General features: G+C 32.4%; 4 protein-coding genes across 4 annotated transcripts in view; 1 reads left to right on the forward strand and 3 right to left on the reverse strand.

The window, feature by feature from the left end:
* hwt (heavyweight) overlaps positions 1-21,067 on the forward strand; it is a 96,643-nt gene that overhangs the window by 22,465 nt on the left and 53,111 nt on the right. The gene's annotated exons all lie outside the window — the stretch shown is intronic.
* Positions 1,042-7,590, reverse strand: LOC136778565 (transmembrane protease serine 9-like). The gene is made up of 12 exons (XM_066735520.1): positions 7,529-7,590; positions 7,369-7,439; positions 7,049-7,285; positions 6,821-6,934; positions 6,597-6,749; positions 6,384-6,524; positions 2,490-2,571; positions 2,059-2,129; positions 1,733-1,969; positions 1,512-1,625; positions 1,281-1,433; positions 1,042-1,198 (listed from the first exon to the last, which is right to left on the reverse strand). Exons 1-12 carry the CDS (start codon positions 7,575-7,577, stop codon positions 1,055-1,057), a joined length of 1,566 nt encoding a protein of 521 aa, XP_066591617.1. The 5' UTR covers positions 7,578-7,590; the 3' UTR covers positions 1,042-1,054.
* Positions 8,197-9,792, reverse strand: LOC136778234 (trypsin-1-like). Its single transcript, XM_066734896.1, has 6 exons — positions 9,706-9,792; positions 9,541-9,611; positions 9,008-9,244; positions 8,788-8,901; positions 8,557-8,712; positions 8,197-8,477 (listed from the first exon to the last, which is right to left on the reverse strand). The coding sequence occupies exons 1-6, from the start codon at positions 9,752-9,754 to the stop codon at positions 8,334-8,336; spliced, it is 771 nt and encodes a 256-aa protein (XP_066590993.1). The 5' UTR covers positions 9,755-9,792; the 3' UTR covers positions 8,197-8,333.
* On the reverse strand, positions 15,945-18,680 carry LOC136778232 (uncharacterized). Its single transcript, XM_066734894.1, has 3 exons — positions 18,564-18,680; positions 17,721-18,148; positions 15,945-17,614 (listed from the first exon to the last, which is right to left on the reverse strand). Exons 2-3 carry the CDS (start codon positions 18,143-18,145, stop codon positions 16,762-16,764), a joined length of 1,278 nt encoding a protein of 425 aa, XP_066590991.1. The 5' UTR covers positions 18,146-18,148; positions 18,564-18,680; the 3' UTR covers positions 15,945-16,761.

Here is a 21,067-nt window from a genome sequence, read left to right on the forward strand (position 1 = left end):
AAATTGTAATAAAAGATGGTGAGAAAAGGTTTGAGAAAGCCACTTGATGTGAAAAGAACGAAACATTCAGACGTACAGTATTGTAATATTCAATAATACATAATTATTCTAAAATTGTAAACATGCACTTAATAAAAGTGTGTAAATATTAAATAAATGTATGAATTGAATTTACTACATAATTTTTATTGTATCAATTCTACTAAATTTTAAATACTCTAAGTAATGTTTTAAGAAAATATCTAATATAATTCAATAAACTCTTTGCTAAATGTATTGCAATTAAATGACTATGCATCGATCGGACATACATTATGTAATATATAAAATTATTGAAAGTCTAAAATAATTTTGTTTAAAATATTTTTATTGGGATTATCGTTTTTCTATTGTAAGATTCATTCGTCGATGACAAATGCACTTGAAGCAAAAATTGGATTCATAAAACTTGAAATGAAAAGTTGAAATGACTTTACTTAATACGTAAAACCGCGTGTATTGATCTGAATAAAATTTCTGCTTTCAATTTTCTGGCTTTACCAAGGAAAGCTTTTTTTCTTTTTTAATTTCTCATTTATTTTACAAGCAGAATTAAAAATGTTCTTATTTGGGTATGGCATAACGATTCTATAAAGACTACTAACAAATTCAATTCAGTAAGTTAATGGCAAAAAGTTCTATCAAAAATACCAAATTTAAAGCAATGTAAAGGATTTATAACAGACGAAGTTCATTTTATGACATTACATTTCGGAAGTAATACCACTTTTTATGTATTAATGATTATATAGTAGTTTTCAAATATTGTATAATGAATATTATTTTTTAAATATGAAGTCTTTTTCCTTATGAGCAGAAAAATTCAATTTCGAGTGTCTCCTTAAACTAGTAACAATTCTTTTATTATACTTTCAAAATATATTACGATTGAAGAGAGGAATGTTTAATAACAAGTAAGTTTCATGCAATTTCGTAATATATTTATTTATCAAAATCGATTAATATTATTAAGAAGAAATAAATAAACATAATTATGTCATAAATAGGTCACATGTTAAATAGCGTGTTCTTTGATCCAGTCCAGAAAAGACGATACACGTGTGTAAACGGTTGGATAGTCAGTGAGAGCACACGCTTTAGCCCAGGATACAATACCAACGATTTTTCCGTTAAGAGTCAATGGACTGCCAGAGTCTCCCTATTAGATAAACAAATTACATGTCCATAATTATATCACGAAAAAGGTTTATTCGAATAAAGAAGAATGTATTTGGACTTACATGACAAGATCCTCTGGAATGTAGTGGGTCAAAAGCGCAGAGTTCAGTTTCGTAAATTGGCATGTCCATCTTTTCATACATTTGGCTGCAATAAGTTTGGTCAGCTATAGATATATTGGCCCATTGCAGTATATTGGTCGTTGGTCCTCCTTGCTACAATAGAAAGAATAGCAAATTACTTTTTCAATCTAAAATATACATAAAGCTCTAAATATTTAGTAAAATTCCTACCCAAAGTCTTCCCCAACCAGAAATGATTACTTTGTCGCCTGATTTAGTGACTTCGTCCTTGGCTGGTAAAGTAACGCTTTTAATTGTTGGTACTCTTTCGAATGGGGTCTTTACCTGTTAATAATGGATACGATATTATTTTTAATTTTTTTTATAATATCAAGACAAATTAATTTACTACGAAATGCAGTAATTTTAAACAAATAGCCTGAAATCTTTACCTTTATTAAAGCAATATCATTAGCAAGAGTTTTGTAGGGATCGTATTTAACATGATGTATTAATTTTTCAACTTTGTGCGTATAATTTCTCAAATTGTAATCAACAACTCCCGCAATAACTACGATTTCTTTTGGATCTTTGTCTACAATACAATGCGCTGCGGTTAAAACATAATTTTCATTTAGGACCGATCCTCCGCAGAAATGGAAATGCTCCTTATCGTATTGTAATGACACCTGTAAAATGTGTGATAATAGTATTAGAATTATTATGATTTATAATTTTCTTTAAATCTATTAATTATATACAAAACATTCATGCATACTTGATATGGAAATTGTCCCTCTTTAGCATCTTGTCCATTCACAATTCTTGGGGTCAGATCAAAGGGCAAGGCTGTTGGGTACAATTAACGAATTAATAAATTTCTATTTATAAAAATATCGATATATATAGTCGGCTATTTAAAATGCTCCAAATTGTGGAAGCGAATAAACTTTTATCTTTGTAAGTATACTAAATTTGTGGATGTGGGGTCATTTCAAAATATTTAACTAGTTTGCCTCTGAGAGGCCTTATGTTTGCAAAATTCAACTCTTATATCTTAAAAGATACGGTGATAAACAGTTTATTAGGTGTTTGCTTTGCAGCATCTTACGTGGTGAACCTTGTATAAAAACTACTGCAATACTTAGTATATAGTTACAGACACAGAATTTATAATTATTGTTAAAATCGATTAATGTATATATATACCTTGTGAAGCTGCCACTAAAGCGAAAAAGCACAATACTGCAGTAATTGCCATAGTCAATGAAATATGACTGATCGAAGAACACTGTCAGAATCACAGCAAAGCAGTCAATTTATATGTCAGGTTTGTTATCATTAATATCTGATTGGCTTATTGCAATGAATAAAAAGTAATTGTCTTGATATCCGCTTTTATAATGATAACATGATTAAAGGAAGTATTTATGATACGCGATGATAATCGTCACGCATTCTATGACATTCTGTGATTTTTACTAAAAAGTTTAGATCTTATTTTATTTGTTAGTCGTAAACTTTTTAAGGGATGATGAAAAAAGTTGGAAATATAAGAAGAAAATTAATGACTATTTTTATGATTGGATACAGGAAAATTTAATTGTGTGTGTGTGGGCATCGAAACATAAATTATTATTAAGAAAGTATTGGAATCAGAAAAATCATTTTATTGCAAGTGTAAAATTACACGAATGATTATCTTGTCTAGCTGTATAAGTGTATATAAATTCTTATTTTTTTTAAATGTAAAAAAATTGGTTTCTTAAATATTTTTATTTATTATTTTATCATTTCTTTTACTTTAATTCCGGGTTTGAGTCAGCAGTATTAATAATTTGAATTTTTCTTTCAAAAAGACAACATAATCTATCAAATTAATATTGATTATCCGGATTTCGTATTATAAAGCATGAAAATATTTTCTGATAAGATATTGAAATATTTGAATGAACCGATAAATACATTTTTAAACAAGTATATTTATAGCAGTATCTGATTATATATATATAACTTAATGCTTACCAATTTCTTTTTGTAAATGGTAAAATTAAAACAAAAATCAATATTTTCATTCTGTAAATTTATTAATTCATCCGTAGTAGTTTCATAAGCTTAAAGATTATTGCGAAAGTTTGTAATACTCCAACACTGATGAATGTATATTGGTTATTCAGCTGTGTGTGTATGGATAACAGTTGGAGCATTAATCGATCTTATGAAGACAGATTTGATAGTCTATTTGAACCATCAATTAACAAACTAGCCATCTGATATCTGAAAATTTTCGTCCCCTTAGTAGTATTACCTTATTCTTTATTTGTTGAAGTCTGATTGCTTCCAATCGCGATAATCAATTGAATTGATCTTCATTCAACCGTCTAGATATCTTTACGAAGCCAAAGTTCCCTTCACGCTAGATTTAATTAGTTGTGTATAATCTTTCAAGATAAATACACCAGGGGAAATCTCTAATTAGCCATATATTGAAAGGAAATTATGCTATTCACATAAAAGAAGCAGAGAAGGAATTCTAAAATTTATAGTCTGCCTTTACAAAAAATTATAATTTATTGGAAAAATATGTGCACAATCTAGACTTGGATGCAGCAAAAGTAGAAACTGGTAGGAAATAAAAGAGTTGAAGGGAAAGTTTCAGGAGTGACTCTCCCAGGAGAGATCATGATAGACAGTTGAGGAAACTGCGCTTTGGTTTTGGCTAGAAGGTAGAGAGGATCGATTCGCCCGTGGAAAAACTGATATGTAGAGAGCCACTGCTGCAGGATTCAATACACACATACATACATGCAACCAACAGTCCCATGTCCTGACTCCTGACTATATCAACGAGAAAATTCTTCTCTGACCCCTAATACAATTTAATCATACCTTTGTTAAACAGAAAAACTATATTAGGAAATTCAACCAATTTAATGCTTTAGAAACAAATTTCTTCAATTGTTAAATTGGATTAAACAAAATTACTATTGAGTGTGTGTGTGTGCTTAACAATATCTAATGATAATCAGTAGCAAAGTATGATTATTTAATAGGACATTCGTTCTCGTAATAGCCCTCTAGAGAGGCTTATTAATTACTTTCTGTTACACACCATGTACTACAAATTAAAATGAACATTAAATATACTTGCGATTGCATGATAGAACTATAATTTGGGTCTTACTTAGTCATTTACTGACACTAAGTTTTATTAAAATTTGGAGCAAATAGTATATGGACATGTTTCGAAGGTAAGAAAGCTTTGCCTTTACCCACCTAAATTGGAATTAGCTAAATGATAAACATTACAGACTAAACATATTTATTAAACACTTCAGTAATATCTCTTTTTATTTGTGAATAGCTTCAGTAAAATAGTGTCTGCACGTAGAATGTTCTAAGAAATATATCTTGATCACTCAAAACTAGGTAAAACCCAAGCAATTGATCTGGCGTGTGCATTAAATCCGCTATCTTTCGATGGTGTAAAATTCTTTATCTACGGATTAGGTATTAGATTGATTAAATTAAGTAGGCTAAGGAATGTCCTGATTATAACAGATTAGTTTATTTAATCTAATAAATAGAATTCACCACAATTATGCGATAAATAACGATTGGCGAGTATTTGAAATTAAATAAAGTTCGTATTTAATTATCTTCTTATGTTTACAAATAATAATGTGAATATTATTATGCCTATTTTTTCGCATTTCATTGAATCTGTCGTCATCGAAATGATTGGATCTTATAAAAATAATTTTTTTTTATCAATTAATATCTTTTAATTATAAATTTTATCAATAAATTGTACAAATTGCTGGCTGACTTCATTGAGCTATCATTGCATATTTAAGATCATGATATAGATCGATAGATTTGTACTCAGCAAAAAAAGGAGGAAAATTGCGTCAATGTAATATAAGACTATAGTAATTCAAACAACATAAATCTCAAAGATTAATCTGATATTATAGATGGAACAGTATTTAGGAGTTTCATCTTAAATGAATATATTTGTTCTTCGTTTGCTGCTTTAGAGTCAAGTTGTTTCTTTTAACATATATTAATTGATTATGAGCTCACAATCGTATAATTTATAACAATTTCATTATTTTTCCAGTCGGATTTGATAGTATATATTTTTATGTCGGTAATTTTCAGGTATATCCACGAATAAAATAATGTTTCATATTAGTGTCTCATAGGTGTAATGAAGTATTGATTAAAAAGTTAATATGGTTCGAAGCAAAATGATACCTTATGTTTTTGCATTATGTGCATTCATTTTTTATTAAAAAATTACATATTATTGTTGCAGTGTAATTGATTTTGTTTTGCTGTACTATATTTGCACACTGTTCAGCCCATCTTATGAATCGCGTTAGGCCATGTAGAAATCTTTCTTTACCAGCTTCCCGCTAGGTTGATAAATCAGAACTCTGTAAAATTCAGCAAATGCTCAATGGGTATGCTAGTGTTTGAGTGCAGTGTAATTAATTTACTGGGATTACAAATATTTATTTTTTTGTGTATATTTGGTAGGTGTTGTGCTATAAATAGAAATACATAATTACTCTCTTTTCAGCTTGCTTTCTACTAAATCTATATGGAATAAAAACAATCGTAACCTTTATTAATCCAATCATTTCAGAATAACTTAATGGTTTTATTGATTGCAATAAAAATTAAAATACAGGTACATGCTTATAAAATTAGAGTAAAAGATATTTACATTCATCGAATCTTGTTCTAGATATTAAAAAACATACTCGTTTATTTAATTGATAAAATGAACAACGACTACACAGGAATGAATGTCTGTAAGATTAGTAGTAGTAAAACTAATGCATGTTGATGAATCTGAAAGATGTTAAATTAGAATATCATGTTTCTTAGACATAGAAGGCAATGCCCTTATTTCTGACTTTTATATCTTTTTATTTTTACAATACATTATCGTTACATGAATTTAATTAATAATGGGTAGAATTTATAGAATTTCTAAAAACAATAAAATTACATTAAGCTTATTAAAATTAATTTATATTTGACAAGAGATCATAAATAAATACAATCATATCATAAATATATCGAGCGTTAAACAGCATGTTCTCTTATCCAATCTAGATAAGACGATACTCGTGTGTAAACGGTTGGATAGTCAGTAAGAGCACAAGCTTTGGCCAAGGACACGATACCAATGATTTTTCCGTGAAAACTCAAAGGTCCACCAGAATCTCCCTATTAAGTAACAAATGTATATGTCAATGAATTTAAACGATATTTTGAAAATAAGAATGTATATTAACTTACATAGCAAGATCCTTTTGGAATTTTAGGATCATAAGCGCAAAGCTGATTTTTGTAAATCATGGAGCCTGTCTTCTTGTACATATCCTTGCAGTAAGTTTGATTCGCTATAAAAATATCCACACGTCGGAGTATATTGGTTGATGGTCCATTTTCCTATATTAAAAAGAAAAACTAATTACTTTTACAATGCATAATAAAGTTTTGTAATATTTAGTATTACTCACCGAAAGGGCTCCCCATCCAGATACCACTACTTTGTCACCTTCATTAATGGGTTCATCTTTGGATGGTAAAAGAACGTTTTTAATCGTTGGTACTTTTTCGAATGGTTTCTTTACCTTCAAGTTAATAATTAATAGATGTAATATGATTTTAACAATTTTTACAATAGCGTTCAAATTATTTCACTAAGAAGTAGAATAACTAGAGATTTAAGTATGTAAGATACTTACTTTTATTAAAGCAATATCGTTTATATAAGAATCTTTAGGATCGTATCGTTGATGAGTAATAATTTTTTCAACTTCGTGTGTATAATTTTTCAAATTGTTATCAAGTACTCCTGCAATAACTATAATATCGTTGGATCTATATAACGTTACACAATGCGCTGCGGTAAGCACGTAATTTTCATTTAGTATCGAGCCTCCGCAGGTGTGAAGATTTAGGGGCTTTTCTTGTATTGATATCTATAAAATGTGTTATTGTTGTTATCGGCATTTTATTATTTTTTTTAAACTATTGGTTGAAATAAAAACAGTAATGCGTATACTTGATATGGAAATTCTCCCTCTTTAGCTTCTTGACCGTTTACAATTCTTGGTGTAAGGTCATAGGGTAATGCTAGAATAAATTACTAATTAATTTATTATAATTTGAGAAATACGAATATACTATAAAAACTATATTAAAAGCTTTGATAATCTACATACTTTGTGAAGCCGCTATTAAAGCTAAAAGACACAGTACTATATTTACCATGATCAGGCAGGTATAAAATTTCGAAGAGGACTATGAAAATCACGATGTAACATTCAATATATATATCTGAAGTTGTTTATCATCAATATCTGATTAGCTTCGTTGAATAAAAATATTTCAATAAAAGCTGATATAGATATTTGTAGTTCGTAATAAAAGAAGAATTTTAAAGATATTTAGAGTTTCCCAATTTTAGGAAATGGCTTTTTACAAATGTATATATAGCTTCTTATTTTGGTTATCATAGCTGGTACTTTTATATGAAAAAATGAGGAGGGGATGAGAAACTTATAAGTAATCTTTGTAGAAAAGTATGCCTCCACTAGAAAATAATGATTTATAAAGTTAGACGCAATGGTGTACTTTGGTGCACTTGGATAGAAAGAGATAGAATTTTGTTTGTATGAAAGACCTGGCGATCATTCAGGTTATTAACATTGGGTGATTAGCAATATATAGAGTTATTTGTTAATGTAAACTAAAAAGGTAATTAGAGTGACACACCGTTTGGTATTGTTGCTGTAAGAAAATATGCAATAACTGCATTTTTTAAAGAACGAAGCTTTTTAGGCGAAGAGTTTAAAAAATAAAAGAAACAATTGGATGAATATTCAGGAAAGCTATTATGAATATTGCTTTATTTGTGTAAAAAACTATACACGGAACCAATATTTCATTTTCTTTATACGCATTATAATAAATTAAGATTTTTTAATAGAACATCTATATGATTAATTTATAAAAATGTATCTAACGTTAAACAGCGTGTTCTTTGATCCAATCCAGATAAGATGATACACGTGTGTAAATGGTTGGATAATCAGTAAGAGCACAATCAAAACCCCAAGATACAATCCCAACGATTGTTCCGTTAAGAGTCAATGGGCCACCGGAATCTCCCTATTATATAAAAAAAATACGAATTCATAGTTATAATATATAGCAAATTTTGAAAAAGCAGTAACTCAACTCGACTTACGAAGCAAGGTCCTTTTGGAGTCTTAGGGTCGTAAGCGCAAAGTTGTGTCTCGTAAATGAAAAGTTCTTCCTCATCGTATAAACTTTCGCATTTTTTCTGGTTCATTATATAACTATCGACGTGCTGGAGTATATCCGGTACTGCTTTACTCTTTGACTATATTTAAAAGAAAAACAAATTACTTCTGCAATGCAAAATAAAGTTTTGAAAAATTTAGTAGATATTACTTACTGAGAGGGTTCCCCATCCAGATACCACTACTTTATCACCTTCATTAGTAGATTCATTTTTAGATGGTAAAGGAACGCTTTTAATCGTTTGTACTTTCTCGAATGGAGTCTTTAACTGTCAATAAAAGATATAATATCGTTTTTAATTATTCTTATTATAACAACAAATATAATTTTATTACAAAAGATGATAATTTGAAACCAAAATCTGAGATTCTTACTTTTAATAAAGCAATATCGTTCACATGAGAATCTCTAGGGTTGTATTTCTCGTGAGAAATAATTTTTTCAACTTTGTGTGTATAATTGTTATACTTTTGATTAATAACTCCCGCAATAACTATCATATTATCTGGTTCATCGCCATGAACACAATGCGCTGCGGTAAGCACGTAATATTCATTAAGGATCGAGCCTCCGCAGAAGAGGAAATCAATGCCTGCGTATTTTAATGCAACCTGTAAAGTATTATAATAATTTAAATGTTTTCATCGAAAATTCAAAAAACGAAATACAAAGAACTTTTTGTTTTCAATGGTTAGTTTGCTTATTCGTCAAAATAATAAAGACTGCTTTATCGTAATTGATTTTCATCGAGTCTGGACCAACTTTACAATTATTCTATATTTCATTTATTTCTCTTTATCCGTATATATGTATTTATACACGTATAATAAATAAAAAGCTATTATTTCTATTATTCTTTGTATTTTTTTTTAATGCTATTAATTATAAAGAAAACAATATTACGTACTTGATACGGAAATTCTCCTTCTTTCGCATCTTGCCCGTGCACAATTCTTGGGGTTAGGTCATACGGTAAAGCTAGGAATAAAAAGTGCAGATAAATTTATTGCTATTCGCGATATAAAAATATATAGAATTTCCTAAAAAGTTTTAATTCTACTAATTTACAAACCTTGAGAAACTGCTACTAAAGCTAAGAAGCACAATACTGTATTCGCCATGGTCAGTAAGATATAAAAGTTTGAAGAGGACTATACAAATCACGCGTGGAAGCGATTAATTTATATAGGTGGGGTTTCCCTTATCACGATATCTAAATCGTTTGCATCGATTAAGAAATGATTTTGTCAATATCCGCTTATATAATGATGCGGTACGAGGAAATACCTACTACTATATGTGTTTAATATTCGTTACTCCTTGTAGAATAATTACATTTCTTAAGGAGAAAATGCTGCCTATTTTATTTATTAAATACAAAAATAGTAGGGCTGGATAAATGAAAGAATTAGAGATGTGTGAAATAATAACAAAGCTAATCATTATTTTTATTATTGAATCGATAAAGGCTTAAATCCCTGTGGAAACATAATATAGTATGAAGCTAATATTTTAATTACAAAATATTTTTTTTTAAATATAGAATCTCAAGAATTATAATTTTTATTAATTTGTGGAGTTAACAAAATAATTATATACATACATGCGTTCTCTTAGATCATTCCACTTTTTATTTTAATTTATTTCCGGAAAAGGAATAGGCACTATTCATAAATTCATTTTTAAGAGATAGCAAAATCTAATTAAGTAAAATGAATCATATAGAATTAATGTTCAAGTAGTGAATTGTATTTTCTGATTAGATATTAAAACACATGTTTTATAGAAATTCAGTGATTTGTAAAATTTAATAAGTGCCTTACTTCTAAACGGAATGATTCTTTCTAAGATGACTAGTAAATATTTTGTAGAATATAGAAAATATTAGGTTGCACATACAGAAATAGATATAATCAAGTTTAGAGCTAATCCTTGACATGGGCAATTTCAAATGTAAACGAAACCTTTGTGTTCTCTGCTTACTTCTACTTGAGATTATAAAATAAAGGATTGGTAAGATGAACGACATTGTATTTTTCGCATTTATCAACATGTATGACTTGTGTACCACATTACCGACTGAGAACAGCTTTACCTATCTTAGATTATATTTCAAGACCGTTATGTTCTTTATCAACGGTAGTAATAGAAAATGACTTTAAGAAACGAATACAATTTTGTGAGTTTACCTGTTGATTTAATAAAATGTATTTGGTTATACAGGAATAAATTTCTTTACAATTTTGTTAGCATAATGAATGTATAATCTAGTTATTAATTTGCTTACTATGCAGAGGAGCATGGGAAGTAAAGCGTTTAATCTACTATGAATGTTTTCCATATAGTAAACAATATGATGAATTAATCATAATTAAAAATATGTATCTATCTAATGAAAAATATCATTCATTAGAAACATTTATATTTATCTACATTTTAGCAAGTTAATTTAAGATTTCTATTTTATTTATCAAACATACACATATTTACCCTAATTATTTTTCATAAACAAAGATCATATAATTTCGTAGTCTTTTTCACATCGCTGCAAGTTGGTTATTTTTATTACCATGATAAATACTTTAATGTAAAAGTGTCAAACCAAATCAATCTTGAATTTTCATTGAGAAACAATAGCGGCTAAGTATGCAACAAATTGAATACTTCTCTTAACTATTTATGGATTCAATGTGTATTCTGCAACAGACACTGTCATTGATGGCTACGACGAATGAGACGGTGACGAGTACGAGGATGAGGCGTGTATAAGAAGGGCGAAGAGTGGCCTCAGTGTGCTGTTTTGTAAAAGAGGGGTAGCCTTTAATGGAAGAAACGTCAAAAGCTCCTTCTCATTCGTACCACTTTGTCAACGTAGTAACAGTAACGCGCCTACAATTTAGAACCATTTATTTAATTGGTTCGTCAAAGCCCTTGCAGCCTAATGCGCTTCGATGAAAAGGCATCCTCCAGTCATCTCCCTTCTGCTCTCATCTGTTACATAATGTCATAGATTTTTATCTCACTAACGAAATCATATATTGAGAGCATAAGACAAACTTATATTTTCCTTCGTACATTCTGAATAATTTGTAGTTGAAATCGAAGATTTCATCGAATTTGAAAGCTTCATTTTGTCGCAATTGCATCTTTGAATCAAGCTCTTATAAATTAGAAATAGACAAATATCTCTTTTGAACCTCCATTACAATTTACATGATTATAAATATTGTACTTAAAGAGAATGAATCGAGAATAATTTTCATAGTAACAAGAACTATGCTCTAGAGACACTATATTCACTATAAATAATATATACTAGGTACAAGATAATATCTGCAGTATTTTCGGTATTCGAAGTAGTGAAAGTGGACCCTTGTCGTAAAAGTAATAACCTGAACGGTACTGAAGTACTACGGGAATTATGCTGCTAAAAGGAGAGATACTATAGATAACTCATCATCGACAAGGATTCCAACACCTGGGTGTCCCATTAATAGGCGCCCTTGCTTCCTAACTCAACAACTTCTAAAATATGGAATGATGAAAGGGATATCAAGCACTTAATAGCAGAGAATGAATATTGATCAATATTAGTTCAATAAAATTAAGAATCTCACGATATTTATTTAAATATGTAGATAACGATATCGGTAAACAATGGATTTGCATGATTCGAGTTCTTAAAAGTAGTTTGCAAATGTATTTAATGGTGCAGCTGTGTGGATCGTGGTCCGGTGTGTCTCGTTGAAAATATAAATGTGTAATTAATATGAGTCTCACGCAGCAGCCGTTGGTCATCAGCAAGCAGCCGGCACTGACGTTCGACCCTTTAATTACCATCAGTAAATCATTACGGAAAATATATCGCTTCGCGTTAGGTCGTCGATATTTTTACCTTTATTTCATAAGTGAGCCTTTTATGACTTGTTTGATCGTTACCCCTTTGACTCCACGTCTGAGCTAGTTGCAATGAATTTTAATCCGATTAAATGGAATATTTTATCTGTGAAATCTCATTTTATTACACAAATGAATGGCATTTGTGAATACTAATGGGTTTTCTTTAATATTTGCTTCCACATTTCATTATTAACTCAATACTATAATAAAATAGGTAAATAAAAGTATATTTTTTTTTAATTTTCCCATTGAAGAAAAGTGTTATTATTACGATTGGTCTGTATTAACTACTGTCACAGCCCTTAGAAAGCAGGGAGATTTTCATTGCGTTCAGTGCACGAAAGAGCAAACGATAACCAGTAGAAAAGTGGAGAAAAAGATAATGAAAAGAGGCGACCGTTGTGTTTGCTGCCTTTTCTACTCTTTATCACAAAAGCCTTTAATTCGATGAGTCATTTAGAAAGCAGGACAATAGGAATAGGGATGAATTTCGTGCAAAGCTTGATATTAAGAGTGGTAAAGATAAAAGCTCTAAGGTCAAATATAAATATATTCATAGTTGGACGGGAAAAAAAAAAAAAAAAGAAAGCGAGGGACCACTTTTAGGATTACACTTAATGAAGATTTTGACAGAATAAAAATTCAAGGCACTCATTCGGTCCAACGATTCGGTGAATCCCGAAGGTAATTAGCAGCAAGAAATTAGTTTCTTTTTTCTGATTATTGAAGTGGGAACTAAAAGTGGCTCGGACGTGATTCGACGGGGCAAAGTCGACGGGAATTTGAAATCGGATTATAGAAAAAGACAGAGAGCAGTTCACTTCGTTCTTGCTTGTTTCAAGCTTTTCATTTTTCATTCCTTGGAGGGTGGACTCTAGCAGATTTGCATTACAAATACAGTTTTGCCTGCCATTTTTGCGATTCATTTAATTTGGATCCTACCCCTTTCCTCATCTTGAGGCGTCTTTGAAATCATGAAGGTGTTTCGTTCCCCCTTTAAAGGGTTATATTGAGAATTTTAATTCTCACTGGAACAACTTTTCTCCTTCAAAAGATTTAAAAAACAAACGTTGCTTGATGGGATTCTTACCAGCCAAATGACCAGTCCTATTTACATAATGGCTTTAAATTTCATCTATATTTTAAACCTGCTTTTTTATATTAAATAAATTTAATTATTTCTAAGCAAGCTTATTACGATTGGTAATCTTATCGCACCAAGATATTCCGATTATAAGTAAGAGGTCAGCAAAGAATTGGACATGGTTCGAATTACCCGTCAATCTACGTTTTGTTGGCCTTGAAAAGGGACGTTAACGCATGAAGGGCTCAGCCATCAGTGAGTAGCTGATAGCATCATTTCGAGACTCGATATTTTGACCAAACTCATAGCGTGCGAATCGATGCTTAGGACTTATTCGGTCGCGCTAGCCGCAGCCTATATGTAACGCGAGATCATTTCGCCCATGGATTTGTCGTGACACAGGCTGATAGTTATAACCTGACAGAATTGAGATACGGCTTTTTTTCCCCCGTAGAGAGAAAATTCAGCCATGAGTTATAGAGTTCGCGTGCACCCACAAACCAACTTTTTGTGACCCGGAAGTTGCCGTTTTATCCAGGTGCCGAATATATTTATGTGGGAATATTGTACTCGAAGCCGTTACTCCAATGGGAAAATCCTATCTTGTTGTGAGATACGTGCATCATCCAGCAGCACCGTATATATTATATTCTAGTACAGTACATCATAGCAGGCTTGATTAAGATATAGCTGAAGCATCGTGATTGATCGTGCTGATCACGAAGGTACGTGGAAAATTGGAGAGAACCACGTGAAACTCGATAGCTCGAGTGGATGCTGGTAGCTTTGGTGCGAAAGCGCTATGCTGACATTCTAAGAACATTCTATGCTTTTCATTCAAAATGTGGATTTCCTCCATGAATACATGCATTAAAGTGATCCTTTGCCATTGTACGCCTGCTAGACTTATTGTATACTTGGATTACCTTTATAGATATCCGTTTGCCTCTGAATTCGATCCAAAAGGAAAATAGTTACCATTTTTCCACTTTATACATTTCATCTTTATTCTGACTCCAGACATTCCAGTCCAATATACTATACCTTTGTTATTTAAGTGGAATATCATATATGTCCTTGAAAATTTTATAAGCATTCCGATAATCAATAATTAACATTTTTAATATTTTTACAACCACAATATTTCGAAGTTAAAAATAGCACGGAGAATAAATAATCACCTGTATGCTGATTAAAGTTGGCTGACTTTCACCATAAGTTTCACTCAACGCGGTTTTCCCCGAGGGTGCAATTTAGCTGTAACTAAGTCAACGTTGCTTCAGTTTTCCTTCCGTCAGTGAAGCACAAAACATCGAAGTTATGCCTGTTTATTTTATGGAATATGACGAGCTACGTCTTTTCTCATCACCTTATACCGATAGACTTATTTGTACTCAGAGCTGAACGTAGAAAATAAGAAAAGTGCCATGACTACCGAGCCCCTTCCTTAATTGCCATCTCGTCTGATTATTATTCACAGACTGCAACAGCTTGTTTGCTAATGCAAATCGAGAATGTTCGAGAGTGCTTTTAAAATCATTTTATAGCCTCCAAGCGTACGTAATAAATTTCACAAACCGAGATATACAAGAATCTATTTATTTAACAAGACACTATACTCGCTAATAAACATTAAACAAAGCTATGACGTATCGCTCTCTATTAATATTCATCAAGTTTTCAGTTATACGAGCACTATAAAATATGAATGGGGGTAAAATTTTTGATATACGGAAGCTACATGTCATATGAAATTACAGTTATGCGTAAATCTTTTTCCTTTGTTTCTATATACATCACTTTAGTCACGTACGACCTTTGACTCGATAGCATCCCCTTTAAGATTCGGGATGCGTATCCAGAATACTTCTTGGTCTTTACTATGTAAAGAAGCGCCCCTATTTCCTCTTTGTCCATCAGTTAGGTATTCTCCGAGCGGACCAAGTTCTGACCAGTTAAAATGACAGCTTCTTCGGACTGTAAGTGGACGAGAGTTTCTCTCGATTTGACCTATTCGATATTTACTTAGCACAAAGAAAGGTGCATTTGAATTCCCTTCTGAACTTCTGAGATTTCCCTAGGATAAAACAGTCTTTTCTACCTTCTGCCTCTTTCATCTTTTCCGTTCCTGAATGGATATGCTGATTATTCGCAGCCGAGGCTTTTCAAGATTCCTGCCATTCAATTACGTAACTAGAAGAAAACTGAAGATTCCTATATATATATTATCCCCTTTCATACAATCAAGTCGAGGGTATAATTTCAGCAAGAACTTTGGATCTATGCAAATCAAGCGCGTCGTCGTGAAAAAATTTCTTTGCAAGCAATAAGGAACTCTATGTATATAGGAGTTTTTCTTTGAACGAAACATTCTATCAGCTATAGATATAATTTAGAGAGATAATAAAGTTTATACATGGTCATGCTTTATTGACTTAAAGAATCCAGTGTCAAGAGAAAAATTGCATGCAATCGCGTTTCAGATAGATTTGCCCCAACCTTTCCACGACGTTATAAATGGCTGATTCAAACGTGTAGGTGTCTTTTGGTCGTTGAACGGTGTGTTGGTCGATGCTTGTAGAAGGGCACCATTAGCCTCCAGGTGTTGGATATCCCAGCCCTGCCATCACCCCCTCATTTCAGGCGATCATGCTCAAGATGATCCCTCGAACGGGAACTTAAGTTACGCTATTTCGCTACAGGGATACGGGTTGGGGACTCCTACGCTAGTTAGAGAGGGAAAAGAATCAGGTGAGAGTGAGGAAGAGAGAAAGAGAGGAGGAGGAGTAGTGGCTAAATAATCCTCTCCCGTATTATCTCTCAGCATCCTGAAAATCGCAGCTAATGGCATTTCTAAACTTGCTCAGCTCTATCCCTGGAATGACTTGTAAATTTAGTATTCCATATAAACCCCCCTTCCCCCATTAAACTGAAGCTTGTCACCCTAATTTTCAATGTCTTTAAGATTCTTTTCAATACATTGTAGAGCCAGCAGCTTTTTCACATAGGAAGAGACGCAGCATTAAATTATCGCCCATCTTGTGAAATTGTGAGAATAATTTAACACAAACTTACATGCCTATATTAACTATACTATTGAGTATACATTTATTTTTTTAATATCAACTCGTGCTTTCTATTTATTTAATAAGTAAATTCACAGCTACGTTCGTGAGCATATTTTCTGGATGGGGTAAACAGAGCGTTACATCCATTATGCTTGTAAACACATTCTTCCATTCTGTAATTGCATTTTTCTTCATGAATAGCTTTGCGCAGTCGCTTTGGTCTAACTCGACATCCATTTACGTACCATTTGCAATCTACTTGCTCTTCCGGATCGTTTTCAGCATCGGAACTGTCGCTTCCCGCATTTTCTGGTCGGTAATTGCATTTTTGCTCATGAACATCTTTGCGATATCGTTTGGGTCTCACATTGCATCCATAAGTAGCCCATCTACAGTCAACTTGCTCGTCAGGGTCGAATTGTTCTTCCGAGCTATCGCTGTCTATACCATCCTGCCTGTAGTTACATTTTCGCTCGTGAATTTTTGTACGATAAAGTTTAGGCATTACTCGACAACCATAAACAGCCCATTTACAATCCACCAATTGGTTTTCGTCATACCCAGCATTCGAATCAGCGTCACTTTCTTCTTCGTGATTTTCCTTATAATTACATTTAGCTTCATGAATTTGTTTACGCCATTGAGGCATTTTAACCATACATCCATAATTTCTGTATCGACAGATCACCAGTTCCTGCAATTGGCTTGATTCTGGTAGAAAATTGAATTTGCCTAAATCTTCGGTTATTTCGTTCAAAGCGATAGACTTATCTTTAAAGACGCAATTTTCTTCGTGTATTGCTTGTCTCCAAAATGGTGTTCTAACATTACAACCTGCTGCTTTGTACTGGCATTCTATCAGATCATCTTGGCCATGATTAAGATCAGTTGGGAGCACTTCCACTTCTAAGTGGGGACGAAATTGACATCTAAAATGTATATGGTAATGATTAGACTGAATTTGATACATAATAATGATATAAATCTTATTGTACACAGTACTAAATATTATATCGTTGATATATATATTCGTACCTGGATTCATGTAGCTGTTGTAAATGCTTTGGTACTTTTACCCAACAACCTGAACTTTGGTAAGAGCATGATATAAGATCTTGATCTGGACTGGGCTCGTATGGATACGAGGATCGTTCTTTGTTAATAAAATCATTCATTGGTGGTGCACTAGGGTTATGTTGAAATTGTGTACGTGGCATTGGCAGCGGCGTATAGTGCGTTTGTGGTGGCATATGGGGTGAATCGACGTGTCCTGGAGGATGCTGCAGCTCCATTGGTGAAAAGCAAGTTGGACAGCTGAAGTAATATGGCTTGCATCGATAGCACATCATATGACCATTGTCGCACACGTATTTCGGTGCTAAATCTGTTTCCATTAGACAGATTGGACAAATTCCTTCAGTTCTAAATCTATCATGAAGATTCGGATATAACCCTGCCATCTGCTATATAAAAAATAGCTAATATTAATATTAAATAAATGAAATAATATTTTACGTGAATAGCATGTTTTAACTTTAGCATCACTGTGCATATTAAAAGACACTTGTGAACGTATGTACAAGTATATTTATCCGTCACTCAATTTATTTGATTATGCAGACAATATATCTTTGTAATTTGTACAAATATTAAATTCTGTTCATCATTTAAACATTGTCATTGAACTAAGGTTTTGAATAAATTTATACCTTTTAATGAATATATTAAAAATATATTAACAGATATTATTTATGTCATATAATATCAATTTAAAATTTTAATACGCTCCATTATAATTTAATTTCTAGTTTTACTTGCTCAGTGAGATCGATACGAATTTATAATAAATATGTTAATATATAAATAGTATTTACTTACTCTTATTTATTTGTTATCTCCACCAAAATTTATATATTTTTAGAAAAATTTATAATTTGCTGTAACGTCACGATACTGCGACAACTAAAGATACTCTGTCCCATCAACAGTGTGTCACCGTTCTCTTATCTACCAAGACCGATAGCGCGATTTTATCTGATAACACGTTTACTCATGACATACCTCCTCCCACATTTATTATGCCAGATCAAATATTCACGAAAAAGTACTATCAGTATAAAAAAGCAAGACCTAAATATATTTCATCAAAAATCCAGATGGAAACTTGAAGAAAAATACTGTTTTGGATCATTGCATAAATTATACATTCCTTTTGTATTATACTTAATTGCTTTTAAAAGTTTCAGATGATTTGTTGCTGTCACAGTGGCACATATCTCAATTTAATGAATAGCTAAAGGAAAAAAAAAAATTATAAATGATACAGAACTATGAAAAATGAGAGTTCTAAACGCGTTCTAGTTAGAACAATGGCTTTTACCCTTTTTTCCTGAACGAATGCGAGTCTGAAGTATGATATTCTACACCGAGTCTCGTAACGACCATCCCGTGTTTAAACCCCTTACAAACGTCACATCAAAGATATCCGTTCAACCTCGGATCGTATAGTTGTCATAAAGGTAGTACTTGTTGACCATAAGTCACTTATGTAAATTCGTGAGATGGAAACACGCTTCGCTACTCGAACAGGCTGTGATGAAATTGAATTTAATATTTGGTCTGTTCGTTTCATCACTCCTCGGAAATATGAGGTCACAGGCATCCGTTTCAAGTTTCGTGCCACCATGCAGGAGCATCGATAATTTTACCACATAGCCGCTATAATATCTTAACGTCAGTTCATGAATACCGAGCTGATTTCGACAGAGATAAACAGTACCATATTCATCATAACAGTAGATAGGCTCGAGTTTAAAATTAATTAGCACTAGCTTAATTTCTTTGCAAGCTCACGTTTCTTATTCGATAAATCTCAGTAAGGCTTAATCTCGTATACGGCTGGTATCGTGATTGATTGGAACATATTCCTGGCTTATTCCTCCTAGCACCATCGATCTTCCTTGAATCTGGCCATTCTCACTACATATTCAGGAAGGGTGCCCGTAAAGAAGTATCGGTAATTCTTCCACTTCCCTCAAATCACATTTTTAATACATTTGGAGAGAACCTAAAACTCATTACTAGGTTACGTATATTTTATTTTAATTTGGAGATAGATGTAATGCTGCTCCTCAGTATTTAACCTCGTAAATTTTATTTGAGGTATATACCATTAAGATAAAAGTGTGATTTTGTCAAGTTTTCAGCATAAGCCACCCCTATCGTCAATCGAATGCTTCGGAATCTTTCAGTAGTGGATTCGATCTGTTTCAAGAGGGGTGTTACTCCTGTACAATATGTCGTATAATTCGACCATTCCTCGTGATACTTTTCGGTGATTCTTTCGGAGAAACAAAGTTTTAACATATGTATCTCTATGTAAAGCCTGATGTTCGGTAAGTACGCCTAAACCAAGGGTTACCATATCCTACTCGGAAACTCGTATAATCGTAAAAAACACACACTGCCACAACCAATCAAAATACATATTTCTGTTTTTAGATGTAGTAATATTTTAATTTACATTAGTTTGCATTAAGATAATCATTCCAATCAATTTTAAAAATAAATTTGTCAGAAAAATGTGGAATAGCAAGCTTTGTCACATTTTCTAACAATAATAGCATGATACATTTAAATAAAAATACAAATAGTATATTTATTAGAATTATTTTGTAAGAATATATTTTTCATTTCTGAAAAAGAGAACATCTTTTGCACGTTGTGTTGAAAGGGTTATTCCCGCCACTCTTTGAAATGCTTTATAGCTTGGCTAGCAGGGTGCGTGACGCCTGTAGGGCGCGAGGTTGTAGGATCGATTGCGATATATCGCAAGCCCCGGCTAAGGGGTGGAACGCCTGCGCGCGGTGGAAATGGCTCTGATTGGTCGGTGATGATGTCATGCAGTCTCCCTTAGCTTTCTGGTATCATCTGCGGGCTTTTCTGCAGTCTACACCGACCATTCGAGCGGCGAAGCTGCTTTATCTAAGATTTTCTCTGTGTTAGCATTAACATTGTGCACATCCAAAACCATCCTCGGTCTAAATTCGCATTCCGTCTTACCAGATAGCTCCTTCCAAACTAGGTGAGTCTGCTTATCTCTATTAACCACTATGCGCATCCAGTTATCGTTAGGTCCATCAGCCAAATGATATCCATGCACCTTGCTGTGACGTATGAGTGTAAACATTCGTTCACGTTTCTGCTTCTGGTCCAGTCTACTGTCCAGATAGAACGTGCTGAAAGTTGATTTAGCTCTGCTATCCAATTCTTTTGCTGCTTGCAGAGTAGACAGAACTTTGCTTGCAATTTCAACAAAAAGTATTACGCAAGATAAATAACAGTTATTCTACCTCTATAATCTGGACAAATAAATATTTGCC

Source organism: Prorops nasuta, unplaced genomic scaffold (assembly GCF_024137725.1).
Source record: "Prorops nasuta isolate Cenicafe-Biocafe unplaced genomic scaffold, Cenicafe_Pnas_1.2 PNAS00014, whole genome shotgun sequence".
In the NCBI taxonomy this organism is placed as follows: Eukaryota; Metazoa; Arthropoda; class Insecta; order Hymenoptera; family Bethylidae; genus Prorops; species Prorops nasuta.

Excerpts from the sequence above, each read along its gene's own strand:
- LOC136778234 (XM_066734896.1), bottom strand. The coding sequence starts at position 9,754 with ATGGCGAATACAGTATTGTGCTTCTTAGCTTTAGTAGCAGTTTCTCAA. Across the intron at positions 9,612-9,705 it reads TTTAGTAGCAGTTTCTCAAG|CTTTACCGTATGACCTAACC; the intron begins GTTTGTAAATTA and ends TTTTATTCCTAG. Across the intron at positions 8,713-8,787 it reads CTGGATGGGGAACCCTCTCA|TCAAAGAGTAAAGCAGTACC; the intron begins GTAAGTAATATC and ends TTTTAAATATAG.
- LOC136778565 (XM_066735520.1), bottom strand. The coding sequence starts at position 7,577 with ATGGTAAATATAGTACTGTGTCTTTTAGCTTTAATAGCGGCTTCACAA. Across the intron at positions 7,440-7,528 it reads TTTAATAGCGGCTTCACAAA|CATTACCCTATGACCTTACA; the intron begins GTATGTAGATTA and ends AATTTATTCTAG. Across the intron at positions 2,572-6,383 it reads GGATAAGAGAACATGCTGTT|TGTTCTTCGATCAGTCATAT; the intron begins TAACGCTCGATA and ends TGATTCTGACAG.
- LOC136778232 (XM_066734894.1), bottom strand. The coding sequence starts at position 18,145 with ATGGCAGGGTTATATCCGAATCTTCATGATAGATTTAGAACTGAAGGA. Across the intron at positions 17,615-17,720 it reads CAACAGCTACATGAATCCAG|ATGTCAATTTCGTCCCCACT; the intron begins GTACGAATATAT and ends TATACATTTTAG.